General features: G+C 45.2%; 1 protein-coding gene across 1 annotated transcript in view; it reads left to right on the top strand.

Annotated features, from left to right (window-relative positions):
• Window positions 1-26,865, top strand: part of hcn2b (hyperpolarization activated cyclic nucleotide-gated potassium channel 2b) — a 120,202-nt gene extending 93,337 nt beyond the window's left edge. The window contains exons 6-8 of the mRNA XM_078555950.1: window positions 707-947; window positions 8,470-8,634; window positions 24,534-26,865. Coding sequence (XP_078412076.1) covers window positions 707-947; window positions 8,470-8,634; window positions 24,534-25,456 — 1,329 coding nt within the window. The 3' untranslated portion in view covers window positions 25,457-26,865. The remainder of the gene's footprint in view (window positions 1-706; window positions 948-8,469; window positions 8,635-24,533) is intronic.
• The last annotated feature ends 310 nt before the right edge of the window (window positions 26,866-27,175 follow it).

Genomic DNA, 27,175 nt, shown 5'->3' with positions numbered 1-27,175 from the left:
ACCAAATATTTGGTTCCCATGTCGTGTAATGCATGATCATGCCAAATCACCATACCAAGGAGTTGTTGTGGTGTTACACCATTGGTTTTCAACATGGCAAGCTCCGGATTGCTATTTGACCACCAGAGTGGAGCCAAAAGCATGGAATTAACTGCCCGATGGGAGCTACAGAACTTTCCTCCCAGGCGTCCCCGTGGGAGCCCTGACCAATGTTAACGGAAATCAACTCCACCATATGTACGACTTTCACAAAGACAAAACTCAGAAAAACACTGAGAACATGAGGGTTGCAGATTCTGTGTGACTGAATAAAAACAATGCTATGCACTCAAGAAAATAAACTTTCATTGTCAGGTTTAAATTAAATAAAAGTGATGTCTATTTAAAAAAAAAACAGAATATGGAGGATGGTTTGCAGCGCTTGTGTGTAAACTCTTATCTGCTAATCTGTTCACTACTATAGACCATCTCCAAGGCAACATAGGCTAATCAAGATGGCTGTTGGACATGTAGGCCAGTGCCTCCTCAGGGAACAGCAGCACAAATTAAAAACAACATCAAGTATAGAGTAGATCTATTGGTGGGGTGATTCTCTGTGTATTCATGTTATTTCTGTGGAACACCAAGCACGTGATCTTTTGATTTAACTGTCACCATTCTTATGCTGGGACCAGTAAGACTTATTGTACTTTATTTTTAAATTCAGGAAATAGTGAATTTTAACTGCCGGAAGCTGGTAGCCTCAATGCCACTTTTTGCCAACGCGGACCCAATTTTTGTGACTGCCATGCTGACCAAACTGAAGTTTGAAGTGTTCCAGCCTGGAGATTACATAATCCGTGAGGGGACAATAGGAAAAAAGATGTACTTTATCCAGCATGGGGTCGTTAGTGTCCACACGAAGGGCAACAAGGAAATGAAACTCTCGGATGGCTCATACTTTGGAGGTCTGTGTCTAAATTCAATTCATGCTCATTACGGACAGCCGGCTGACCGATATGTTATTGGTGTGATAATGTAAGGTGGCGGCCCTGGTCACATGCAGATGTGAACTTGTGTTCTCACAGGCAGTATTCCACTGTTGCTCAATGGTTAAGTCACGTAAATGGCACTGAATCAATAATTTGTCCATGTTTCCATCACTTCATGTGTTACAATTTCACAGAAAAAGGGTGCAAGTTTAGGCCAATTAAATAGTGCCTAATACTTATTGTTGAAGCAAAATTTTCATTATGTAAAGGAAAGCATGGATTTTCTTAAAGAAAACACAAAATCATCTTGTGAACATCTCTTTGGAGTTTTTTTTAATCCCTTAAACAAAATGTATCCCCCCCAAAACATGAACTTACCGGAGAATAATTCCTATATCATGTTCTCTTTTTGTTCCTTCTCAACAGCAGCAGAAATGGCTTTTGAAACTCTTTAAGTTACAGTGGTTTAGGCTTTCATCTTAACCACATGGGTGTTGTGCACTGCATCGGTAGAGCACAGGAAGGAAAATATGACATGGAGGTTTACAGAAGCCTAACATATATCGTCTTGGATTTTTCTTCCTGTGCTCAGGTGGTGAAGACAATAAATCCATTGGTTTTTGTTTTGTTACTGGTGAAAGACCAAGCAGGGACATTTTCATTTCTGATGTATCTTGAATAGACCAGCGACAATGACAAATCTGGTAAATGATAATATCGAATGATGAAAAAATAATCATCCATAGAAACTAGCGATTGTCCAACTTGCTGAAACAAAACAATGCCAATATTGGCACTTGAAATTTGTGAATGTAACGAAATTAAACACTGCATACCAAATGTGGTTTTACATCAAACTGTGTGACCAGTTGACCATTATAGGGTAATTTGATCTATTTGAAAAGGATTTGATTAAATTCAGTAGTCCAAATAAGTAGGGATGGAATTTAATATCAATAAATATGAAATAAGGGACAAAAAAGAAACAAGAACACAATGGATTCAGGTTCCTTGTTAATGATGGACAAGGAGAAAAATTGGGATAATTACTCAATATTCACCAAATACTAAATCAATACAAGGCCATTAATAAGCAATTTAACCAACTGAGCACAGTTTGAATAGGTTTTATGCTGTAGAATTGAGAAGAACGGTCTTGGTCCTCCTGGCTCCTCATGAAGTGAATATAATATTTTTGGTGGCAGCCTCTAATAGTCTCTAAGGGCTGCCAGTTGGATCCCATGTAAACTAGGCTATGCTGATCAGAGCAAGCCAGTGTCTGCACTGCACTGCACTAATGAATTTCTTGGACTGTACTTAGTCCCACTCTTTGTGGTTGACTTTTTGGTTCCAATCAAATTTTGCAATTGGGCAATCTTAACCAACTTCATTTTAAGGGATTTTTTGTACCAATGTGAGAGAGGAGACCTACCTCAATTAGTTGCTCAAGTTTCTTTCTCATTGGGACTGAGATGCAGTGCAATTCAAGTTTTACTGAATTCCTCACTGGTCATGTGCCCCTTGTGACTGCAGGTACTTTTAAGCAGATTCTGCCTAAAGTGCTTTGAAAGGAACTGTTTCGTCAACTTTGTCAATCCAGCCTGAGGGTGTCGGTTCTGACGAAAATATTGCTTAAAATAAACCTAATCTGTGAGTGCAAAATAAGTCAAAAAGCTTTCAAAAGTAATTTAACATGACATATCAAGCACTCTGCGTATCACCTCCATACAGTGAAAATCATTTGTGAAAAACATTCATCTTTGGTTCTTAAGGTGTTAGACATGAGTCTCTGTATTTCTGATAATTACAATGCTTTTTTGGAAACATGCACATTTTATCTGACTTTTGTTGGTGTCAGAAATTTTGATTTATTCCAAGTCGGTGCCTCAAGCCAGCGCTGACAAGTAAATGAGTCATATGCCTGGTATAGCGATGCACACTCAACATTAAACAGTGCAAAAGCAGCTGCCCCCCATGTTCAGTCAGCTTGTGCTTTATGATTGTCCCCTTATTCAGCTTGGCACTGGCTACCATATAGTTGTAATTGGAGCAAAGCCAACATTTCCAACTTTAAAAATGTAATAAATAAATTCCTCACAGTCCATTTGACTCATTTTGAAAATGATACAGCTCATGTGGAGGCCTTTGCACAGGATTTCAGTACACGTGCAGAGTTGTGCTCTCCCCTGAGTAGAGACGCAGGTTAGTGGGGCAGTGTAACTTGGTGCTGTCCACTTTCACTGCCCTAAATCAGGTGTTGATGCCCATAGTGAAGCTGAGGAATAATATGTCTCATTGTTATTTGTGACCTACTTCCAATTCCTCAAGTCTTCCAATACGCTGCCTGAAAACAAAGAACCGTGTCTTCAAATTCAAAAGGTGGAATTAGACCGTTACATATTTAGTTTCAACTACTGATGGTTATTGCAACTACTGATGGTTATTGATGTATTAAGGATTATTGACTTGCTGGTTTAAATTTGCATACCAATCAGTACGATTTCATAATCCTACTGCCAGGCCAGGTTAATAACTTCAGTACAAAGTATGCTACCAGTTCATTAATTTCCTCCATATAAAGAACAGTATTCAGTATTGCATTCAGGCTAATAATAATTCATCTCTTTTTTTTACAAAGTACAAAGTATTTACAACAGTGAAACAGCCATTCTATCCATCAGGCCCATGCTTGTATTTATGCTCCACACAAGCCTATTCCCACTCCTCTTTAACTAACCCTGTCAGCATATCCTTCCACTCCTTTCTCCCTCATGTGTCTAACTAGTTTCCTCTTAAATGCATTTAGTTGTTTGCCTCAACTACTCCCTGTGGTAGTGAGTTCCACATCCTAGACACTCATTGGGTAAAGAAGTTTCTCCTGAATTCTATATTGGATTTATTCTGGGCCTCTTATATTTATGGCCCCTAGTTTTGTTCTTACCTGCAAGTGGAAACAACTTTTCTATGTCTACCCCATCAAACTCTTCTGTATTCCTCAAGACCTCTATTAGATCACTCCTCAGTCTTCTCTCTTCTAGAGAAACAAATTCCGGTCTGTCCAATCTTTCCTGATAAGTGTAACCTCTCAATTCAGGTTTCATCTATTCCATATCAGCTGCCTTTGGATCCATTAAGAAAGCCCAATATCACTGTACTCTTTCTAATACACCAACCACAATAACATATGTCATTCAGATTCTAATATTGTGCAATGGAATTACACCAACATTCAGATTTTAACCTGAGCGCCCATCCAGGACCCTCCACCCCTGCCCGTCCCATTGACCCCGCCCCGTCTTCCAATCCCAGCCCTGTCCGTGTTTTCACCATACCCCCTGACCTTCCTCTCTCTAATGCTGAACATTCAGTGCTGAGCAAAGGACTTAGTTTCATACCCTTACGCCCTCATCTCAATGAATTTCGGGCTCGGCACAATGCTGAACTCTTCTTCCGCCGCCTTCATCTCCATGCTCACTTCTTTGGGCAGGAGTCCTCTCCCCGTTCAACGGATCCTTTTACCCACCTCCAATATTCTCCCTCCACCTGGATCCCATCTCTGGATTCTTACCTTCTCTTGATCTTTTCATTGAGAATTGTCGGCGTGACATTAGTCGTCTCAATTTCTCTGCACCTCTCACCCACTCTAACCTGTCTCTTTCTGAACTTGCTGCACTCCGTTCTCTCAATTCCAACCCTGACTTTGTCATCAAACCTGCTGACAAGGGTGGTGCTGTTGTTGTCTGGCGCACTGACCTCTACCTCGCAGAGGCTGAGCGTCAACTTGCGGACACTTCCTCCTACCTCCCCCTGGACCATGACCCCCCCACTGAACATCAAGCCATTGTTTCCAGGACTGTCACTGACCTCATTGTCCTCTGGTGATCTTCCCTCCACAGCTTCCAACCTCATAGTCTCCCAACCTCGGACGGCCCGCTTCTACTTCCTACCCAAAATCCACAAACAGGACTGTCCCGGCAGACCGATTGTGTCAGCCTGTTCCTGCCCACGGAACTCATTTCTTCCTATCTTGACTCTGTTCTCTCTCCCCTTGTCCAGTCTCTTCCCACCTACATCCACGATTCCTCTGATGCCCTATATCATATTAACAATTTCCAGTTCCCTGGCCCCAACTGCCTCCTCTTCACCATGGACGTCCAATCCCTCTACACCTCCATCCTCCACCGGGATGGTCTGAGGGGTCTCCGCTTCTTCCTTGAACAGAGGCCCAAACAGTCCCCATCCACCACTACTCTCCTCCGTCTGGCTGAACTTGTTCTCTCACTGAACAATTTCTCCTTAAACTCCTCTCACTTCCTCCAAATAAAAGGTGTGGCTATGGGTACCCGTATGGGCCCCAGTTATGCCTGTCTTTTTATGGGGTATGTGGAACACTCCTTGTTCCAGTCCTACTCAGGCACCCTCCCACAACTCTTTCTCTGGTACATCGATGATTGCTTCGGTGCTGCTTCATGCTCTCGTCTGGACCTGGAAAAAGTTATTAATTTTGCTTCCAATTTCCACCCCCCAATCATTTTCACATGGTCCATCACTGACACTTGCCTCCCCTTCCTTGACCTCTCTGTCTCAATTTCTGGTGATAGACTGTCCACCAATATTCATTACAAGCCCACCGACTCCCACAGCTACCTTGACTACAGCTCCTCACACCCCGCTTCCTGTAAGGACTCCATCCCATTCGCTCAGTTCCTTCGCCTCCATCGCATCTGTTCTGCTGGTGCCACTTTCCAAAAAAGTTTCTCTGACATGTCTTCCTTCTTCCTCAACCGAGGTTTTCCACCCACGGTGGTTGACAGGGCCCTCAACTGGCCCATTTCCCGCACATCCACCCTCACACCTTCCTCTCCCTCCCAGAAACATGATAGGGTTCACCTTGTCCTCACGTATCACCCCACCAGCCTCCACATTCAAAGGATCATCCTCCGCCATTTCCGCCAATTCCAGCATGATGCCACCAAACGCATCTTCCCTTCACCACCCCCCCCCCCCCCCGGCGGCATTCCACAGGGATCGTTCCCTCCGGGACACCCTGGTCCACTCCTCCATCACCCCCTCCCACGGTACCTTCACATGCAACCGCAGAAGGTGTAACACCTGCCCCTTTACTTCCCCCCTCCTCACCGTCCAAGGGCCCAAACACTCCTTTCAAGTGAAGCAGCACTTCACTTGCACTTCCCTCAATTTAGTCTACTGCATTCGTTGCTCCCAATGCGGTCTCCTCTACATTGGAGAGACCAAACGCAGACTGGGTGACCACTTTGTGGAACACCTTCGGTCTGTCCGCAAACATAATCCAGACCTTCCTGTCGCTTGCCATTTCAACACTCCACCCTGCTCTCATGCCCACATGTCCGTCCTTGGCCTGCTGCAATGTTCCAGTGAAGCTCAACGCAAACTGGAGGAACAGCACCTCATCTTCCGACTAGGCACTTTACAGCCTTCTGGACTTAACATTGAGTTCAACAATTTCAGACCATGAACTCTGTCCTCCATCCCCACCCCCTTCCTGATCCCCTTTTTTCCAGTAATTTATAATTTTTTTAATATATTTTTCTTTTCCCACCTGTTTTTAAATTTATTTCGATCTATCGTTTTATCTCCACCTTTTAGCCTATTTCGATCCCTTCCCTCCACCCCATCCCCACTAGGGCCATCTGTCACTTGCTCATCCTGCTTTCTACCCTTAATGTCACCATTAGCACATCCATTAGCTAATATCACCACCGTCAACACCCCTTTGTCCTTTTGTTTATGACGTCTATGACATCTTTGGCAATCTCTTCTTTGCTTCCACCTATCACTGGCCTTCTATCCAGCTCTACCTGTCCCACCCCCCCCCCCCCCTCAACCAGCTTATATTCCACCTCATTTCTATATTTCTTTAGTTCTGATGAAGAGTCATACGGACTCGAAACGTTAACTGTATCCCTCTCCGCAGATGCTGTCAGACCTGCTGAGTTTTTCCAGTAATTTTTGTTTTTGTTTCAGATTTTAATAATCTTTTGAGTTAGGGTTTGAATTTTTTTGGATGGCAGAGTTTTCTGCCCCCCCCACCCAAAGAGTCAGCAGGGGATGCATCTTCACTGATACTGGTTGCTTGGGACCATTTAACGCTCCCAAGAAGCATTAATTGGCTGGAGATGGGACTTCCATCCCTCACTCAGGTGGAAGACCCACCTCGGAGAGTTGCTGACCAGTTGCTCAGTAGTCCCATCAGCGCCAGTGGCCAGGACTGGAGCCGTCCCCAGATTCTAAGTCCTGGAGTCCAGGACCAGGTAAGTACAAGGGGTCTCACAGTGGGGAAGGGGAGTTGAGGCCCAAAGGGGTGGCGAGAGGGCATGGGGGTCTTGATGGAGAGGCTGGGGGTGGGAGACGGAGCACAGGCCAGGGGAAGACCTTGTTTGGGGAAGCGGTTCCCAGTGGAAAGGAGGCCGTTGAAGGAGGCTACCCCCACTACCCACCCGAGGCCTCAGCAAGGTCACTTTCTGGGCTTCCCACCTTCCTGCTGGACTCCTGCCCACCTCAGAATTGAGGCTGGGTGGGAAATGGCTCTTAAGTTGTCATTACTTGCCCATTCAAGGGCCTCAATTATGGTATAGGTGGGCCAGTCGCCCATCCCACTGTGACATTATAGAAAGGTCGGGTCAGGCGGGAAGGCAGTGGGAGGGCCATCTGAGGAATTGTACGGGCTCCCCCCATCTGCAAAATGACTGGCGGGGTTGTGGGGGGGGAGGGGGGACCATAAAATCCTGCCCCACGTATTTTAAATCAACAGACATGATTAGTTATAAACAGCTGTATCAGAGCTCGTGTGGTATGTCCATCAGTAGCTGACAAACTGAAGTTAATTCTCAAAGGATCAGCTTCCCGTCCATTTGAGATGAAATAAATTGAAACAATCTAATAAGAAGTTTCCCTTTCCTATATCTACTGGTGCTGAAAAGAAAACAACTATTTCACAAGCATAGAAAATCTTGCCAAAGCTGATACATTTTCATATTATCGTTTGGCTGATGAGTTTGCCAAAAAAATAAAGAGTCAGCTTTGTCACAATGGTGCCACAAGCACTAGACCAGTGACTCCTGGAAGGTTGTTACTGATTGCTTAACAGAGAGAAAATTTACAAAAGAGCATTGTCTGTCTTTGGTCTCAACCTGCATGCAACCAGAACATCATGTTGCCACATAAATGCAAATAATTCCTTCTCCTCCTTTATCAGAATCAGATGGATTTTAAATACAGATCAACCATGGTCAAATTGAATGGTTGAACAAGCTTGAGGGGCTGAATGGTTTATTCCTGTTCCTTTGTCCCCAAGATCACACTGCCAACAGTAATCAATGGTCATCCAAGGACAATGGTACAATTACGAAAAAGTTTACTGTTGTACCTTTTCGTAACACAGAGTTGGGCAATGAATGGGTTATGGTTGGATCTGCAAGCTACAACTGTGCTCAACTTACAACTTTCTAATTTGCAGAAATCTGTTTGTTGACAAGAGGCAGGCGAACTGCCAGCGTGCGTGCTGATACCTACTGTCGTCTGTATTCCCTCTCTGTGGATCATTTTAATGAGGTGTTAGAAGAATACCCCATGATGCGAAGAGCCTTTGAGACTGTGGCCATCGACAGACTGGATAGGATAGGTACCACATGATATCCTTATAACACTATTAAATGTCTCCTCCCTTACCTTCTAAATATAATTCTTCCTGAAGTGACAGAATATGTTTTCATATTGTAGTGGAAGATAAGTAATCACTTGGTACAGTTGAATATGTGTTCTCAAATATGTCCTTCAAAATTCCATGTATCCTAGCAACAGACAGTCTTGTATAAATACATTACAATTCTTTACGAGGAAATAATCCTCTTATACCACATAATTTTTCAATAAATTATAGAATTTATCTACATTATTCAGTATTGCATAACATTGAATATTAAACTGCATGATGGGAGCCCCATGTAATTACTTTGGTTCTGAATATTTTTCCATTTAATACAATATGAACTGCTGATAAATTGAAAAAAACTATTAGTTTAATTATTTTTCATAGAAATAAAAGAGAGAAGGTAAAGTAAATAGTGATATTCATTGATTAGCCAACGATATCTTGCGTAAGGTTAGCTTTTTTAGCCTATTTCGTTACTAATTGACTCTCCAAATCTCTGCACTTGTTTCTGATGTCTAGTTAATGGCTCATTATTTATCAAGATTATTAATTTACAATGCAAGGTGATTTTATTTGGCACGCATTGCATTCATTTAAATAGTTCACTCATTTAAATCCATTCGCAAACAAAAGGTTATTAACATGGATTTTTAAATATTATATTACAGCTGTTTTATACTTAGAAAAATGTCTGTACCATAGAGGATGAAATCAAGCCGTGTTATATTTACATATCAATGCTTTAATGAGCTGGTGTCAGCTTGGTTAAGTGGTAGCACTGCAGCTCCGCTCCAGGATTTGGACATATAATACAGGCTAAAGAGTACAGAGGAAGTGCTGCATTAACAGACAGCCAGTTTTCACCTGAGATGTTAACCTGGCATCCTGTCTACCTGTTGAGGTGCCATTATTTGAAGAAAGCAGTGAATTCTCCCAGTGTCTCAACCAATTTTCCTCCCTCTATTGAAAGTAGACCAATTGGACAGTTAACATTTGTGGGACCTTGCTGTGCACAAGTTGACTCTACATAACAGCAGTGGCTGCACTTGAATGAAATTATTCACTGGCTGCTGAAGTGCTTTGGGGTATTGTGAGGACGTGAATGGCCCTGTGTAAGTGCTTCTGGTGAAGTTCTTCGGAGGGGTGCGGGGGGGAGGCAGGGGGGGTGGTGTTGGGGGGAATCGGAGGCTCCGTTGCGGGGAATCAGGGGAGGTCAAAAAGGTTGGCAGGGGCTTGTCTGCTCACGAGGGGTCGATGAGACAGCAAGTTCGACCCAATAGGCAAGTAGAAAGGCACTTATCTGCCAGGTCCAAAAGTTCTCAGCTCTGGGCGCCGGATTTTCCAAGGTCCAGGAATCCAGGCCATTCAGAGCTAAATCTGAAGTGGCCCATAAATAGGGGCAATGTAGCCTCAAACTGGAAGTGAGCAGGTTCAGGTTTGGGGTTGAATTTCAGATTTTTATGATTTGAACCCCCCACCCGACTCAAACCCACCTGATTTTTAGTGTTAAATTCAGCAACCACCCCCACCCCACCCATCCCCGCCACCTATTGTATCCAGATGCGGCTTTTCTGATTGGGATATGGGATCTCATACCTCAGCGAAATTAAGTAGGATTTTAGCTGGTCTGTGGGTTGAAATACATCTGTGCTTGTTAGACTGCTGTGAAGACAAAGCCAATGCCTAGCAACTGCAGTGGGCATGGGACCATCCTAATGACTGTGAACAGCAGCTGAAGGAGTTGAGAACCACAGAATCATATTGATTTCCTTAACCCTGAGTTGCCCTGAATTGACTATCCTTCTGAAACAACAATCCAACTAAAATGTATTCTTCACTTAACAGCAGCAATGGTTGTTTTCCTTCGTTATTCATTTAAAGGATCATTTCTGCACTCCATTATTTTCTATTACATTTCAAAATCAAATGAAAAAAATGATCAGAATGAATTTTAGTCCATTTATTAAATAGAGGGCCAGCAAATGTTTTTGTGTGTAAACACGCACCCCAAGGAGTTTTGAGGGGTTTGTGTGATATAATTCCCTTTCTTGCAGTCAGCTCTAACCTTAAACATATTGCATAACATTCTCTTAAATTAATGGCTCCTTTTTAACTATCTTCTATTCAAAATGATCAGCAAACCTGGTATTCTTATAACCGTTAAGCATAATTGCAAATGCGTCACGGTTTCCAAAATGTCAGCATAAACAATGGGCCTGTCATTGGAAATAAAAATAAGCATTGAAATAAAAAATACTAAAATGATACTTGAGGTATGGAATAAAAAGGTTTACATTTTTATAGCACCTTGCATGGCCACTGGGCATTCCAAAGTGTTTTACAGCCAATAAAGTACTTTTTTTTGAATTGTAGATACTGTTATAATGTTGGAAATGCAGCAGCCAATTTGTGCACAGCAAGCTCCCACGAACAGAAGTGTGATAATGGCCAGGTTTTTTTTTTATTGGTGATATTGATTGATGGATAAATATTGACCAGGACACTAGGGATAACTCTTCTGCTCTTGTTCAAAATAGTGCCATGAGATCTCTTATATTCACCTCAGAAGGCGGACAGGTTTAACATCTCACTTGAAAGACAGCACCTCCAACACTCCTTCAATACTACACTGGAGTGTCAGCCTTGTTTTAATTGTGCTGCTGTCGGGGAGTGGGACTTAGAACCCACAACCTTCAAACACAGAGGTGAAGTGTTACCAATGGAACCCTGGCTGAAATAACGATAAAACTTATGCAAGAACCGGTTTAAGGTAAACAGAAGTTCAGGTGGTTGTCAAAGTGATTCTCTCTGCCCTAACGTTTCTGAGGGAAGGATTGAGGTGAGAACCAATCTCATTATGGGCCATGGATCATCTAAATGGGAGACAAACTGAAAGAATTTCCAAACCTTGGGATGCGGCTCTATTGTGAGCTGGGGCCAGGAGTCATTTCTGATCAGCAATTTTAGGCTTGGTTTTTGAAATGTCACAAAAAAAATCTTACAATTCAGGCAACACATGTACCATAGCCTTAATTTTACCCTTGGCGGGCGCGCGCGATTGGTGGGACCAGCCGGGAAGCGGGCCACCGCTCACGATCGGGCCCCGGACCGCGGCTTCAATTAAGGCCCACCCAGCGTGAAACACGCCTACCCAATGGTTGGGAAGGGCCGGGTGGGGGCCTGTAAGGTGCCGGGTCCAATGGCGACCCTGCGGACGGTTTCAAAACAACACGGGCAGCTCCTTGAAGGCTGCCAGGGAAGAACGTGTTGTCTGTGTGCTGGAGACTGAAGCTATGGCCTCAAATGCAGCTGGAGACGCCAGGAGGGAGGGCAGGTTGGGTGGGCACCTTTCCTCCCCCGCCTCCCTTTTCGGATGAGTGCCTCGCCATACTCCTGGAGGAGGTGGCTGCCAGGAGAGACACTCATTCACAGAGATGACAGGGGGTGGTCCCCCGCATCTGACACAAAGAGCTTGGCAGGAGGTGGCAGCTGAGGTCAGCAGCCACAACATTGTGCAGCGCACATGGGCGCAGTGCCACAAAACGTTTAATGACCTGCTGCGCTCGGCAAGGGTGAGTACCATGTTGGCATGGATCAGTGTCTTGAAGTGTTACGGTCTGGCCGTCCTCCCATAGAGCTTTGGTTAGAGTCTGATTGTCATTGATGCCGGAGCAGGCCAAGGGGGTGAGCCCTGGCTGCTTGGACTGAGTGCCTTGCAGCTCGAGGGCCACGACTCGGATGTGCCCTGCAAGGTGTTCCTCAGGTGGGGTCGGCCAGGCTGCGATGGCGCTGCAGGTAGAAAGTGGAAGAATGCTCCTCTGTCCTTTCCAGAGAAGACGAGCCATAACCAATCAGAGGGGTCTCGGACAGGAGGAGACACCCTAAAGCAGCTAATCCTTACAAGATTTGAGCGGGACCCCTTGGAGCTGGAGAGGCGGGGGTGTCAGACGAAGGTAAGAGTGCAGCACACCAAAGGTGAGAGTTTTGGATGGTGCAAACATTCTTGTGTAGTCTCACCATTGATGAGAGCCTCAAAACTGGATTCCCCATGGATCATTGAAAGACGATGGCACCATGATGCAGATCTCCATTGACTCACCAGGGTGCCTGGCATGCACAGTGACAGTGTGATGACTTTAATGATATGTCGTTGTTCTCCCTTAGATTTGCCAACACGCACTCATTCTCAGGACCCCGAAGGGCCACCCCTGAATCTCGAGGACCGCTGGGCTTCAGCTGCACCCTGAAGCAGGCACCAGCGCAGATAGCAGCACCTCAGTGGGCGTTAGATCTTCGGCTAGAATGTCAGTGCACATTGGTGAGGGCACTTCACACTCGCTTGAGGAGCAGACGGAGGCAGAGTGCGCCCAGGGCAGCGGCAGTCGGAGGACTGCTGGAGACCACGACAATGCTGAGTCAAAGGCAGAGGATGAGCCTCTGGAGTTGTCCATTAGGTGGCAGATGCTGGATGTCCAGTGGGATGTGCGGGAGGATCTGGCAGAGATCCATGAGGGTACGTGTGTCATGGTCTCTGTCGTGGAAGAGTCCATGCAAAGCATAAGCACTGCGTTGACCCTCATGGCCGAGCTCCATTGAGAGAGTGGCGATTCTCATGAAGAGGCTACTCCAAGAACAAAATCAGGTGTACCTGGGGTTGCACTTGGACCTGCAAGGCCTCACACAGGCAGTAACTTCAGGTGGTCAGTTCCAGTTTGGGAGATGGATGAGGCACCCAGTATGCCAGCTAGGTGCCCGTCCATCAATGACGAGCAGGATGTTCCAGAGCGACCTCACTGTGGCGCATGGGCTGCTTGTCATCTCTGCGGACTCCTTTCAGGGCACTCTGGATGACGGCAGCAGCTCCTCTGCCAGTGACCGTGGCATCTGATGAGGCTGCGATGCCTGGGGAGATACCAGCCGTGGCACTGGCTGCTCCCTCCCAGGCAGGATCAGCACAGGCTCCATTGGCCAGAGGACAACCGCCAAGGTCATCAAGGCCCACAAGACACCAGAGTCAGCAGCTGCCTCCAATGCCAGCAAGGGGTGGGGGGGCACCAAGATATCAGTCGCAAACATAAGTTTAAGGCACCACGTGCACAAGAGGGACTGGTCACACACTGATCTTCAGTTCTGCAATGTTTTGTTTGTGATTACTGGTCTGGGAATTAAGACTAGAGGAGGTTATATTAATTTGTTTGGATTGTGAAAATGACATCAATTTTGCTTTTGTCATAATGGCCTCAGTCTGCCTCACCTTTTTATTTTTTTGGTGCAGGGTACACCAGTATGTAATGCTGGATGTGAGGGGCTCTAAACCTTATTGCACAGGCACTTAAGGGACTTTGGGTTCAAATGAAAGGGTCATTTCAGACAACTGAGATGGAGGTAGCAGCCCTAACATGAGGTGGAAGCAGATCTTTGGCAGCCTAGCTGAAAGAGCGTTGGAGCAAGGTGTCCCTGGCGTCCCTGCCTCCCTGAAGGAACCAGAGGTCTGCCTCCACGCCCTCAATGTTCTCCTCACCGTGCTACCCTTCTGACTCACTACTGGATTCATCCTCTGTGGCCTGTGGAGCTGTGACAAGATCCTCTTCCTCCAGTGGGTCCCCCCTTGCCAGTGCCAGACTGTGGAGAGTGCAGCATGCCACCACTATCAGTGACACCCGCTCTGGGGGTATTGTAGTTCTCCCCCTGAATGGCCCAGACGTCGGAAGCCCATCTTCGGAAGACCTATGGTCCTCTCTATCACCGCCCTTGTGGAGACCTATCTTCTATTATAATGCTGCTTTGCCTCTGTTCTTGGGTGGCGGAGAGACATCATAAGCCACCTTTTCAACGGATAGCCTTTGTTACCCAGCAGCCACCCATCCAGTCGGGCTGGAGCACTGAAGAGCCTCAGCACCTGGGAGTGTCTCAGGATATATGCGTCATGGGAGCTGCCAGGGTACCTTGCACAGACTTGCAGAATTTGCATCCTGTGGTCACACACTGTCTGGATGCTCATGAAGGCACCCGGCTGAACCGTTGGCACCTTGATGGCCACATGTAGCTGATTGCATCCTGGATGCGGGGAACCCAGCAATTGCTGAGGACCCTCTGGCTCGCTCAGCCTAGCTGGCCTCGTCCATACGGAAATTGATAAATGTCATTACCCACCTGAACAGAGCATCAGTCACCAGCCTGACGCAACTGTGGCTGCTGTGGTCCTGATTGGGAGACTCCACAAAGATCCCCCACTGACCCCTGGAAAGAGCCAGAGGCATAGAAGTTGAGGGCCACTGTGACCTTCGGAGCCACTGGCATGGGGTGTCCACCCACACAGTCAGAGCTGATCTCAGGCCCAATCATCTGACAGATGGAGGTCACGGTCTCCCTGGGGAGGAGGAGACTCCTTCAGCATTGCACCTCGGACACATCAAGGTAGCTGCATCATTGCCTGTAAACCCTGGCAGCAGGATAGTGGCATCTTCTGCAGCTCCTTCCACCTTAGACTACCTGTTGACCCTGGACCCCTTGTGCCTGCGTCTCTCCTCCCACAGGTCTCTCCCCTGGACGCTGCATTGGGACATGTGGCCTCCTCTCCCTTTTGCCCCTCTCTTCCTCCTCAGAGGAGGTGCCACCAGCGGAGACCACAATCCCCATTACCAGGGTAACAGAAGGCTGTCTGATAGCTGGAAGGGTCCACATGGTCAAACTCCTCCGGGGGCCTTGGAGACGCCAATGAGTCCTGAAATGAAGCCTGGAAATGCTAAGAACAAAGCTCAGAACTGAGATGAAGCTGCTAAGTTAAAATAAGCAACCAGCAGCCAGCTATCTCCTAAACTCCCCGCTACTCACACTGGCGAAGCTGCTGACGCTTTTCATCCTGCCCTTGGATGAGGTTTTTGCAAAATGCGGGCTGCCCGCCTGCCCGTTTTGCCCTTTTGACGAGCACCAAATTGCACGGGCAACAAAATCGTGTTCAGTTGTGTTTATAATGGCCTTTTAATTGATGGCGGGTGTGGCCCCGACACCCACGTATGCCCACCGACCTGAAGATAAGCGCGCCCGCGGGGTGATGTCGGGGCTTTCGCCCGACATCATCTCGCGCTATTTTATGCCCGATCGGGTCTGGCGCGCGCCCGCGAGGCATGAAATTCTGCCCCATGCCTTTTGCACAGGCTGATGAATGACAAAGCAGGAAAATTAAAATGGTTTGAGTGGATTCTGAGTATATATCACAAACCGTATGCAAGCGATTATAGCCTACTTTACATTCCTACATCATGACCTTGTGCCACAATTGTTAATATTTTCTCCATGAGATTTGTCATAAACTGACAAGAAATATTGAGGAAATGATCAGGACAGAGTGTCCTGTGCAGCGGTTGTGAAGGGTTCAATATAGGATCCTCTTTTATAATCTGACAGTACTCTGCAAAATATTGATTAATTGTGGAGAGGATATAGCTGTCACGGGTGCAAATTAGGCAATCGGCAATCACTTGAAAAATAATATAAAACTGTAACAGAGTTGCTTCTGTGACACAAAATGATAGGTTGGTGTGCTTCACTTGTTTGCAGGCTAGGCTGTCAATCCCAGCATGCTAGTCAAATGAAGTGTCAAGCAGGGAGACAAGGCATGTCCCTGCATGGAGTTGATGAGGGATCACAGAATCACAGTGCAGAAGAGGCCCTTTGGCCCATCGAGCCTGCACTGACATGTGAGAAACACCTGACCTATCTACCTACCTAATCCCATTTGCCAGCACTTGGCCCATAGCCTTGAATGTTATGACGTGCCAAGTGCTCATCCAGGTACTTTTTAAAGGATGTGAGGCAACCCACCTCCACCACCCTCCCAGGCAGTGCATTCCAGACCGTCATCACCCTCTGGGTAAAAAGGTTTTTCCTCACACCCCCCCCCTAAACCTCCTGTCCCTCACCTTGAACTTATGCCCCTTTGTGACTGACCCTTCAACTAAGGCAACAGCTGCTCCCTATCCATCCTGTCCATGCCCCTCATAATCTTGTACACCTCGATCAGGTCGCCCCCTCAGTCTTCTCTCTTCCAACGAAAACAACCCAAGTCTATCCAACCTCCCTTCATAACTTAAATGTTTCATCCCAGGCAACATCCTGGTGAATCTCCTCTGCACCCCCTCCAGTGCAATCACATCCTTCCTATAATGTGGCGACCAGAACTGCACACAGTACCCCAGCTGTGACCTCACCAAGGTTCTATACAACTCCAACATGACCTCCCTACTTTTGTAATCTATGCCTCGATTGATAAAGGCAAGTGTCCCATATGCCTTATTCACCACCCCACTAACATGCCCCTCTGCCTTCAGAGATCTATGGACACACACGCCAAGGTCCCTTTGTTCCTCAGAACCTCCTAGTGTCATGCCGTTCATTGAATACTTCCTTGTCAAATTACTCCTTCCAAAGTGTATCACCTCACACTTTTCAGGGTTAAATTCCATCTGCTACTTATCTGCCCATTTGACCATCCCGTCTGTATCTTCCTATAGCCCATGACACTCAACCTCACTGTTAACCACCCGACCAATCTTTGTGTCATCCGCAAACTTACTAATCCTACCCCCCACATAGTCATCTATGTCGTTTATATAAATGACAAATAATAGGGGACCCAGCACAGATCCCTGTGGTACGCCACTGGACACAGGCTCCCAGTCACTAAAGCATCCTTCTGTCATCACTCTCTGTCTCCTACAACTAAGGCAATTTTGAATCCACCTTCTCAAATTACCCTGTATCCCATGTGCCTTTGCCTTCTTTATAAGTCTCCCATGTGGGACCTTGTCAAAGGCTTTGCTGAAATCCATATAAACTACATCAACTGCACTACCCTCATCTACAAACCTGGTCACCTCCTCAAAAAATTCAATCAAATTTGTTAGCCATAACCTCCCTCTGACAAAGCCATGCTGACTATCCCTGATCAAACCTTGCATCTCCAAGTGGAGATAGATACTCTCCTTCAGAATTTCCCTACCAGTGACGTGAGACTCACTGGCCTGTAGTTCCCTGGCTTATCTCTACAACCCTTCTTAAATAGTGGAACCACATTAGCTGTTCTCCAGTCCTCTGGCACCTCCCCCATGGCCAGAGAGGAATTAAAAATTTGTGTCAGAGCCCCTGCGATCTCCTCCCTTGCCTCCCTCAGCAGCCTGGGACACAAATCATCTGGACCTGGAGATTTGTCCACTTTTAAGTCTGCCAATACCTTGTCATTCCCTATATCAATTTGCTTAAGAACCTCACAGTCTCTCTCCCCGAGTTCGATACCTTCATCCTCATTCTCTTGGGTGAAGACGGACATGAAGTATTCATTCAACAATCTAGTGATGTCCTCTGGCTCCACCCATAGATTGCCCCCTTGGTCCCTATGGGCCCTACTCTTTCCCTGGTTATCCTCTTCCCATTGATATACTTATAGAATATCTTGGGATTTTCCCTACTTCTACCAGCCGGAGCTTTCTCTTTGCTCTCCGAATTGCTTTCTTAAGCTCCACCCTGCACTTTCTGTACTCCACTAATGCCTCTGCTGATTTGCTTCCCTTGTACCTGCTAAAAGCCTCTCTTTTCCTTCTCATCGCAACCTGAATATTTCTGGTCATCCATGGTTCTCTGGGCTTGTTACTCCTTCCTATCACCCTAGAGGGAACATGTTGAGCCCGTACCCTCCCCATTTCCTTTTTGAACGCCCCCCACCCCCCACTGTAGATTTCCTCTGTAGATTTCCCCACAAGTAGCTGTTCCCAGTCTACCTTGGCCAGATCCTGCCTTATTTTACTAAAATCCACTCTCCCCCAATCCAAAACATTTTTTTGCGACTTGTCAATTTCTTTGTCCATAACAAACTTAAACTGTACCATGTTGTGGTCGCTTTCACTAAAATGCTCGCCCACCACCACCTCAGCCACCTGTCCGGCTTCATTCCCCAGAATTAGGTCCAGCACTGCGCCGTCCCTTGTTAGACTCTCTACATATTGACCTAAAAAGTTCTCCTGTAGACATTTCAAGAAATCCACTCCATCCAAGCCTTTAACACTATGTCTATCCCAATTAATGCTGGGAAAGTTGAAATCACCTAATATAATTACCCTATTGTTATTGTTTTTACACACCTCCACAAATTGTGCACATATTTGCTCCTCAATTTCCCGCTGACTATCTGGAGGTCTATAATAAACACCTAATAATGTGGTTGCCCCTTTTTTATTTCTAAGCTCTACCCACAAAGCTTCTTTCAATGCCTCCTCCAAGATATCATCTCTCCTTACTGCAGTAACTGACTCCTTAACTAATAATGCAACGCCTCCTCCTCTTTTACCCCCTCCCCTGTCTTGCCTGAAGATTGCTGGAATGTTCAGCTGCCAATCCTGCCCTTCCCTCAACCACGTCTCAGTGACGGCTATTATATCACAATTCCACATGTCAATCCTCACCCTTAACTCATCCATTTTACCTGTAATACTCCTGGCATTAAAGTAGAGGCCATCCAGCCTTGCCTTACTCCCTTGAAGCTTATTGCAGCTGTACTCCCTCTGACTTGATTGTTTTACTGAGGGTTAACAGGAAATCATTTTTCATATAAGTTTAAGAAGGGGTTAATAAAAGGGCATTAACAAGTTTTCCAATGTATTTAACTGCCTCCACGTTATCACCGTGCATCTGAAATTGTGTAGAATAGAGATGAACATCAAACCCAAGCTAGGCAAAAATTCAGGTGTTCGGAAAAGGCGAAATTCAGGCTAATTTAGATTCAGATTTTCTTTAATAAGACCAGATAGCATCATACATGTGCAGAGAGGCAACATGACCTGCAAACATGCAACACTATTTTGCATTATGCTAAAAGAAATCTTTGAACTTCAACATGGTAACTGGGAACGTTTACAAAAAGGTACAAGTCATTTTATTAATTTGTAGCCAAAGTGATTTTAAGCCATTTTCTCCCTTGTTCTGCGCCCTGCTCTCCATTGTGCAGTGTCCCGCTCTCCATTGTTCAGCGCCCTGCACTCCATTGTTCAGCGCCCTGCTGTCTCTTGTTCAGTGCCCTGCTCTCCCTTGTTCAGCGCCCTGGTCTCCATTGTTCAGCGCCCTGCTCTCTCTTCTTCAGTGCCCTGCTCTCCCTTGTTCAGTGCCCTGCTCTCCCTTGTTCAGCGCCCTGCTCTCCATTGTGCAGTGTCCCGCACTCCATTGTTCAGCGCTCTGCACTCCATTGTTCAGCGCCCTGCTGTCTCTTGTTCAGTGCCCTGCTCTCCCTTGTTCAGCGCCCTGCTCTCTATTGTTCAGCGCCCTGCTCTCCTTTGTTCAGCGCCCTGCTCTCTATTGACTAGGACCAATTTTTCTTGGTGGTTTCTTAACAAAAGCAGGAAATAGTCTTGAAGCATAGATGGTGGTGGTGGTGGAGTTGCCCATAATCACTGATTTGCTCATGAGATGTAGGAGAATCCTGGCAGTCTTGTGACATTCATGATGAAAAGGAAAAGATCCTTGGCTCCACACAGCCTGACCCATACCATCGTACTTGGCTTCTGCATCACAATGTATACACTCTTCAAATTACCTGAAACCGTGTGATCTCCTGACAGGGCAAAAAAAAACCAAAAATCCAGGTCAATCTGCGGGAAAATTCTGGACAATTCCTCTTTAGCCAATGAAACTAGTCCTGAAGAAATACATATTTGAATCATTGGTGATACAAATGTGCATATATATTCATATATATGCATCAGTTAGCACTTGCATTAGAAAATCCTATGTCAAATCTATAATGAAAGGTACCCATTATAGAAACATGCTGTATTGTGATGGTATCCTCCTAACAGCTGTGATGTAGAAGTACATCAATTTCGAATTCCCAGGTTCTTCGTATGTACTCCTGAAAAACTTCTGTGCTTCTGCCAAAACCTACTTCTCCAAAATTGTTGTAAGTTGTGACAAAATAGTGAATAGAAATGACAGAATGTTTGACTTCAAACTGGGACTGAATTATGTCTGCACACCCCCGTCCAAGTGTGCACCACCCACTAAACCTGCTTCACCCGGCAATACCCCTTGGCCTTGATTCCCCCTGTGTTGTGCCCTGGGAGGTTGTTTAATATAGATATACTTATTTCACTGGCCTGCCGGTTTGCTGGCACCAACCCGCCCCCGAACCTTACTCGCAGTGGTGGGATCAGGGGCTGCAGGGCTACCTGCCCGCAAGCAACGGGTGGCCATTCGAGGTCAGTTAAAAATCAATTAAGGCCAATTGTCAGAGGCCAACTGGTGGAGGGCACAGGCCAGCTGCCTGGAGAGCAACCTCCTGGTAGCAGGCAGGGTGGTCAGCGCTCCAGGTTGGTTTTGTGGTCCCACTGCCGACCTGACAATGGCTGTGGCCACAGGCCGCTCTATGGAGACGTTTTCCCCCTCCACAATGGTGGCTCGGCGGCTATGGCCATTTAAAAATTCAAATTTGTTAAAGTTGCTGAGAGTGCACCTCCGAGACTGAGGTGCCCTCTCTCTCCCTTACCTACAATGGCAGACTGCAGTTCCTACCATTCTGGAGAACTAACACTTGGATGGCGAGCATGCCCTCCAGCCATTAACTATCCAATCAATGGAAATCACTGCCTGGGGACTGCTGCTCTCATAGTGCAGGGTTGGAGCCCCATTTGATCCTGGTGTCAGGGCACCAACTCAAAATGCAATATCCTGCCCTAAATGGATTCTCAGAAGAAGCTAGTTTGAAGGTGGCAAGATAATTGCACCAGAGTATTTATACATAGTCCAGTCCCATTTTAAATTCATACAATCTGTCCTTATTTTTACAAGAGATTTGGGGCAGGAGTTAATTGGCCTGACAGGGGTCTTGCCCAGCAGTCAGGGAACCGCCATCAGTTCCATGGGGGAAGCCTGACGGTATTAAGTGCCCTTCAGGCATTTTAGTGGCCACTGTTGGGTCATCCCTGGGATTCAGGACCCTGGAGGTAGAAGTCCCGCCCACTGATGGCTGCCGGCCAATTAGAGTCTGGCGGCTCTTCATTGCTGTCAGCACCACCAGGAGGGGTGACTGCTGCCAAAAATGCATCCACCAGAGGCCCAGGATCACCATATGATCCCAGGCCAAAGGTGAGTGAGGGGGGGGGATGGGGATCATGGGGTAGGAGTCATGGCAGGGGTTACAGTGGGGTTGGAGGCAAGGGCAGTGGAATGGCTTTCAGTGGCCCATCTCTCCTGATGCTGGGTCCCGCATCCATAAGGAATGTCTAATAATGAGGCCCCCCCCCCTCCCCCCTCACCAGGAGGCTGCTGACAAAACTGACAGGATTTACTGGGCATTCTTTGGAAGGTGTAATTACAGTGTGAAAAGTTTACATAGGCACTTTCCATTTTAAATGTGGACTTAAGAACTTACAATGAGAAAAGTTGAAACAAGAAAGTGATAATTGCAAGTAAGGTTTAATAGACAAGAAACATGTGTGTGAAGGATATTTTTAACATATTGTAGATATAATATAGTGTGCATACTATAGGTGGATTTTAATGGTGACAGTCGTGGTACCATCCACTGGCTGGAGAGCTGCTGGCAATCCTGCTATGACCACTCCAAACCTCCCCAACCTGATTTAATGCCAATCAGACGCTCAGCTGGTTGAATACCAACGGCGATGGGATGAAGCCCTTAAGTGGCCCTCAATTGGCCTCCAGGTAGAAAAGCCCTTCCCTGGACTTAATCAGGGTGTGGGGCATTCGGGAAGCCGACGGGATCTCCGCCCCTCATTTTCCTGCCCGTTTATACAGCCTCCCTTCTTCCCAGCCTGTCTCCGGTGGGGAGCATTAAATTCTGTGCTGTGTGACAGGAAAGGCACTGATGAAACATAGTTTGGTATATTTATGATGTATGCAATTATATTAATGTGGCCAGCCAATTCTGTCCCATTATAAACACGTTTATTACACTAAAATATTTATAAAGCCATTCACTGTTAATGTTATTAAGTACCCTTAACGATTGCTTGACTTTATAGTTTGTTTCTGTTTTTGTCCAACTGCACAAGAGAACCGAGGTCTAATATTAAAAACTCCTGTGGCGTTTTTTTTTTAAACTGCAGAATCTATATATTCATGTCAGAATAATTCACCGTATGCCTGAAAAATAGAGCCTTGCATTCTGGTCATTGCTTTCAGATGACTATATTTTTAGAGATGCCATTATCACTTTTTGTTAAGTTTGCCCTGAATCTTTCCAATTGTAGTGAAAATGAGAATAAAAACAGAAAATGCTGGAATACTCAGCTGAGCTTACAGGGAGAACACACCGACGAAAGATAAGTCATTGACCTGAAACCTTAACCCTGCTTCTCTCCCCACAGATTCTGCCTGACTTGCTGTGTATTTCCAGCATTTTCCGTTTTTATTTCAGATATCCATCATCTACAATGTTTTGTTTTTGTGACTGAAAATTGAAAGTTGGATAATTCAATGATTTTTCCACCTCTGGAACCTGGATTTGAATCAAGTCATACTAATGGGCTGAAAGTTTCCTCTATATGTCTGGGCCTTATGAAACTTAAGTTGGGGCATTCTTAACCCAGTTATTAGTGGGAACAGCGAAAAATGCAAATAATTTGGCCCCAGTTAATGCTGAATTGGTCATTTTATCCAGGGAGGCCTAAGGTATGGTAAGTTTAGGTACAGGTCAACCATGATTGAATGCTGGAACTGGCTCGAGGGACTGAGTTGCCTACTCCTGTGCCTCTGTGTGGGAAATTGGGAAATGTCACATTGCATCCGAGCTGTTCTTTGGAATTTGGGTCAAAGTAATTGTTTCCAGCTGACTATATTGTAGGTGACCTGGGAGTGTGTGGTGAAGACATTCCATTTCCCAACACTAACATCCCTCACCTCCATAAGTACGAAGTTCATTTTAAAATAAAGAAAATGAAAAATAACCCAAAAAAAATTCTACAATTTATTACAATCCCCAACACAGTAAGGCAGACAAGAGGAACTTTCCTATATCCTGTCTTAAGAAAAAATCAAGGTGATTTTCAACTTCTGACCACCCCTTTTCTCACCTGGTGCAAGGGAGGGGAAGGGGCGTGACAATTTAGCCACCAGTTGGACACTCAAAGTCCAACTGTTGCAATTTTCAGGCAGGCCTCTAAATGAACATAGAGCATTGTTGTGTGAAAAAGATAAGCAGCTACTTATAGTCAGCGTCCTATGCTAGTTGCAGGACCAATTTGCAATTTTCATGAGCATACGCTGCTCATTTGTAGTAGATGTTGGGTGGTGTAATGGTGGTCCTTCTTAATCCTAAGTGGCCTACTGGAGGCTCCTAATGACAATTCTCAGAAATGTTTCGGGTGAGAGTGGGGGCTGGTGGGGGGGAATGGGTTTTGTTGGGCTAGGAAGGGTGGGAATGTTCCCCTTGGCCCTGCAGATGCTACGGTCCACAACTCCTGGGACACTTCTCTCTGATCTTACTAATCACTTATAGCTCAGCTCACCCATACTGCCGCCAGATGTCCTGCTTCACACCAGCCCCTGCCCCACTTCCCCCCTCAGTGTAAAGTACTAATTGTTATTGAAGGCAGCTTGCCTAACTTATGACAATGGTGCCTGAATTTGAAAATGGTTCAGCTTTCCCACCCTGGCATCAGTTTTGGGCAGATGTTGGAATTCAGCCCCACCGCATCCCACCACCCCCCACCCCCCACTCCCTATGTTTTCCCAGAAGTCGACTTAAGTTCTGTCTGGCATAAGGGTGTATTGTTCAGCTTAATTAATTTATAAGAAACCTTTTAGATTATCCACAATTAGTGCAGTTAAACTGTTCTAAAATGTAATTTGTTGTTTCTCTATAGGGAAGAAAAACTCTATTTTGCTGCACAAAGTCCAGCATGATTTAAACTCTGGTGTCTTCAACAACCGTGAGAATGAGATTATACAGGAGATTGTGAAGTATGATAGAGAGATGGTTCAGCAAGTGGAACTTCAAAGGCCTCTTGCCATGTCTCACACGCCTCCATTTCATGGAGGCCCCATGTTCAATTCCCAAGGCCAACTTGCTAACAATTCGGCAATTGCTACTCTCCAACAGGCTGTAGCTATGAGCTTCTGTCCTCCATCTACAGGCCTTTTTATTGGGTCTGTAGGTGTGCAATCACCCAGGACAGTCAGGCGGTTGCAGCCTGTTCAGAGTGCAGCAAGCCCACTTTCAGTGTCCCCTGGTCAACAATCACAGACACAACAACAAGTGGCTTCTATTTCACCATATCCTTCTGCTGTTTCCAGTCCTCCAAACCAAAGCCCACTAACAAACCGAACTTTCCAATATGGATCGCAGGCTCAATCAGGTTCGCAGCTGTCACTAACACAGCAAAAGGCACCCAGTCCTCCCCAGCGTCCCGCAGCTCATAAGAGTACACAGGCGTTGCATACTAGCAGTTTATCCCAGGAGGCAAGACCACTGTCTGCTTCACAACCCTCATTGCCTCATAATATTTCCCAGACAGTAACCTCAAGTCCACCACAATCAACCAGAGAATCAACATCATCAATAGGGGGTCAGATGTCTGTGCAACCAAGTACAGGAGGTCTGCAAGGCTCGATCCGAGGACCTGTCCCACCAAGGATGGCCCTGACGCACCAAATGTCCACAGGTGCGATGTTTCAAGTGCCAGCAATGGCCGGTGCACAACAGGACACGGGTGTTCCCAAGAAGGATTCTGTTGTATGTGTTACAGATACGGACACAGGCAAATCAAGGCTTTCCTCCAACTTGTGATATTTGGGGCACTGTGCTCTTTTGTGGGAAATAAGAAGAGGATTACAGTTGAAGAAGAGTCAATAGTTGGTTGTGCGATCGAAAAAAGAATTGCTGCTGATTCCTGCACATCCTAAATTAACTGCACATTCTGCCCTTAATTACCATCTACAGAAATTCCAAACTTGTGCAAGAGTTCAAATGTCAAATGTCTGACAAATGGAGACGTACACTACTATATCAAAGGATGCTGACCTTATCAGCTTTTATTTCTTTTATCAATTTGTCTGTAATAGATGCATTAGAAGTATTTAAACGCAATATGTGATTTTCTTCAGAAAAAGATCTTACTGTGGTATTTGGTGTGATCGTGTTGTTATGTATTGTATCGTTAGACATCTATGGTTACCCAATGCAAACGATTTTAATGTCTTAAGAAATTGCTGCTACACCATAAAACAACGAAACAACCAGCTTTTAACCTCCATTTTTTTAGGGTGTTTATGCTAGAAGACGTTTTTATTTTAATACTAAAAAATGAGGAGTGTTTCCGCTATGCTTTTCCTTGTGTGATGTAGCAGAACTATACAATAATGCAATCTGCTGGTTTATCCCAGACTATAGGAATCAAAATCAACTAATCATTTTCTGTTGAATATTTTTGAATATAATTAGTATCTTAATAGTGGATGGATTCCTATATAATTAAAAACATTGTCTAGTGTTACTATAAATGGAAATGATTAGTTACTGGAACTGGGCACTGAAACATAGATTATGTATATACCATCAGGACCAAAAGTAGTTCTACATGAAACTACATTAAAAAGTTGCAATGGTGGATTTTAAAGAGCAGCCTGTACTCTACAAGCCACCAAAATTTTCCTTCTTGATTGAGTGCATGATGACCATGGGGCGCTAATGTTGTTGATCCCGTCAGTTGTGGTTTAAGAGAGATATAACCATCAAGTACTAATGATAACTTGATATCTTCTCTTACTTTAACACGCAATAGTAGCAACTGAATCAATTAGCTGAGTCATCCCTTTTGTATCTATTGGTTGAATTGCACACATCACTGCAATAAGAATTTTGACTAAATTCACAAATACTTCCCATGAAGCTTGTGACTGGCATCGCAAAGTTTGTATGACATTGTCATTCTATACAGAGTTAGAGTCAAATGCAGAGCACAACTGCAATGGTGGGTTACTATCACTTCAAATACCCAGTGTTTGGAGCATTAGAAAATAGATATGTGCTTTGGTTGTCCAGTATAGTCCTTTAAGATCATTTCTGGTAAGGTTTGATCAATTCTTTTTTTTTTGACAAGATGAACATCATCATAGTTAGCTCATCGAGGATTGCAATTACTCCAAATTACAACATTTGGGTGTATCTATTAATCATAAATATATGTATTAAGAAATTTTGATGTTTCTGGTTGTGCTTCATTACATTCTTTATAGTGCGAAAGGAACTAGGAGTATTTTTAAAAAAAAACATGGAAAAACCTTTCAATACTTCAAGAGCTTATGAGATCCAGAATCAATTACTTTCTTTGAAAGGAAAACAGAACAATTTCCTTCCAACAGAAAGGAAATAAAACCTTTCTGGGAAGTATTTAGGTATTCCTGGCTTCTGATGAGAGATTTAATACACTGAGAAATTGTAGCTTGTAATCTTGCCGAACTATCATGGCCCTTATTGAAAATGTAGTTATATTTTTTATCAAAAATT

The sequence above is a fragment of the Cetorhinus maximus genome, chromosome 13 (genome assembly GCF_964194155.1).
Source record: "Cetorhinus maximus chromosome 13, sCetMax3.hap1.1, whole genome shotgun sequence".
NCBI lineage: Eukaryota > Metazoa > Chordata > Chondrichthyes > Lamniformes > Cetorhinidae > Cetorhinus > Cetorhinus maximus.
Note: the sequence above shows the minus strand (reverse complement) of the source record. Positions and strands in the feature narration are given on the sequence as shown.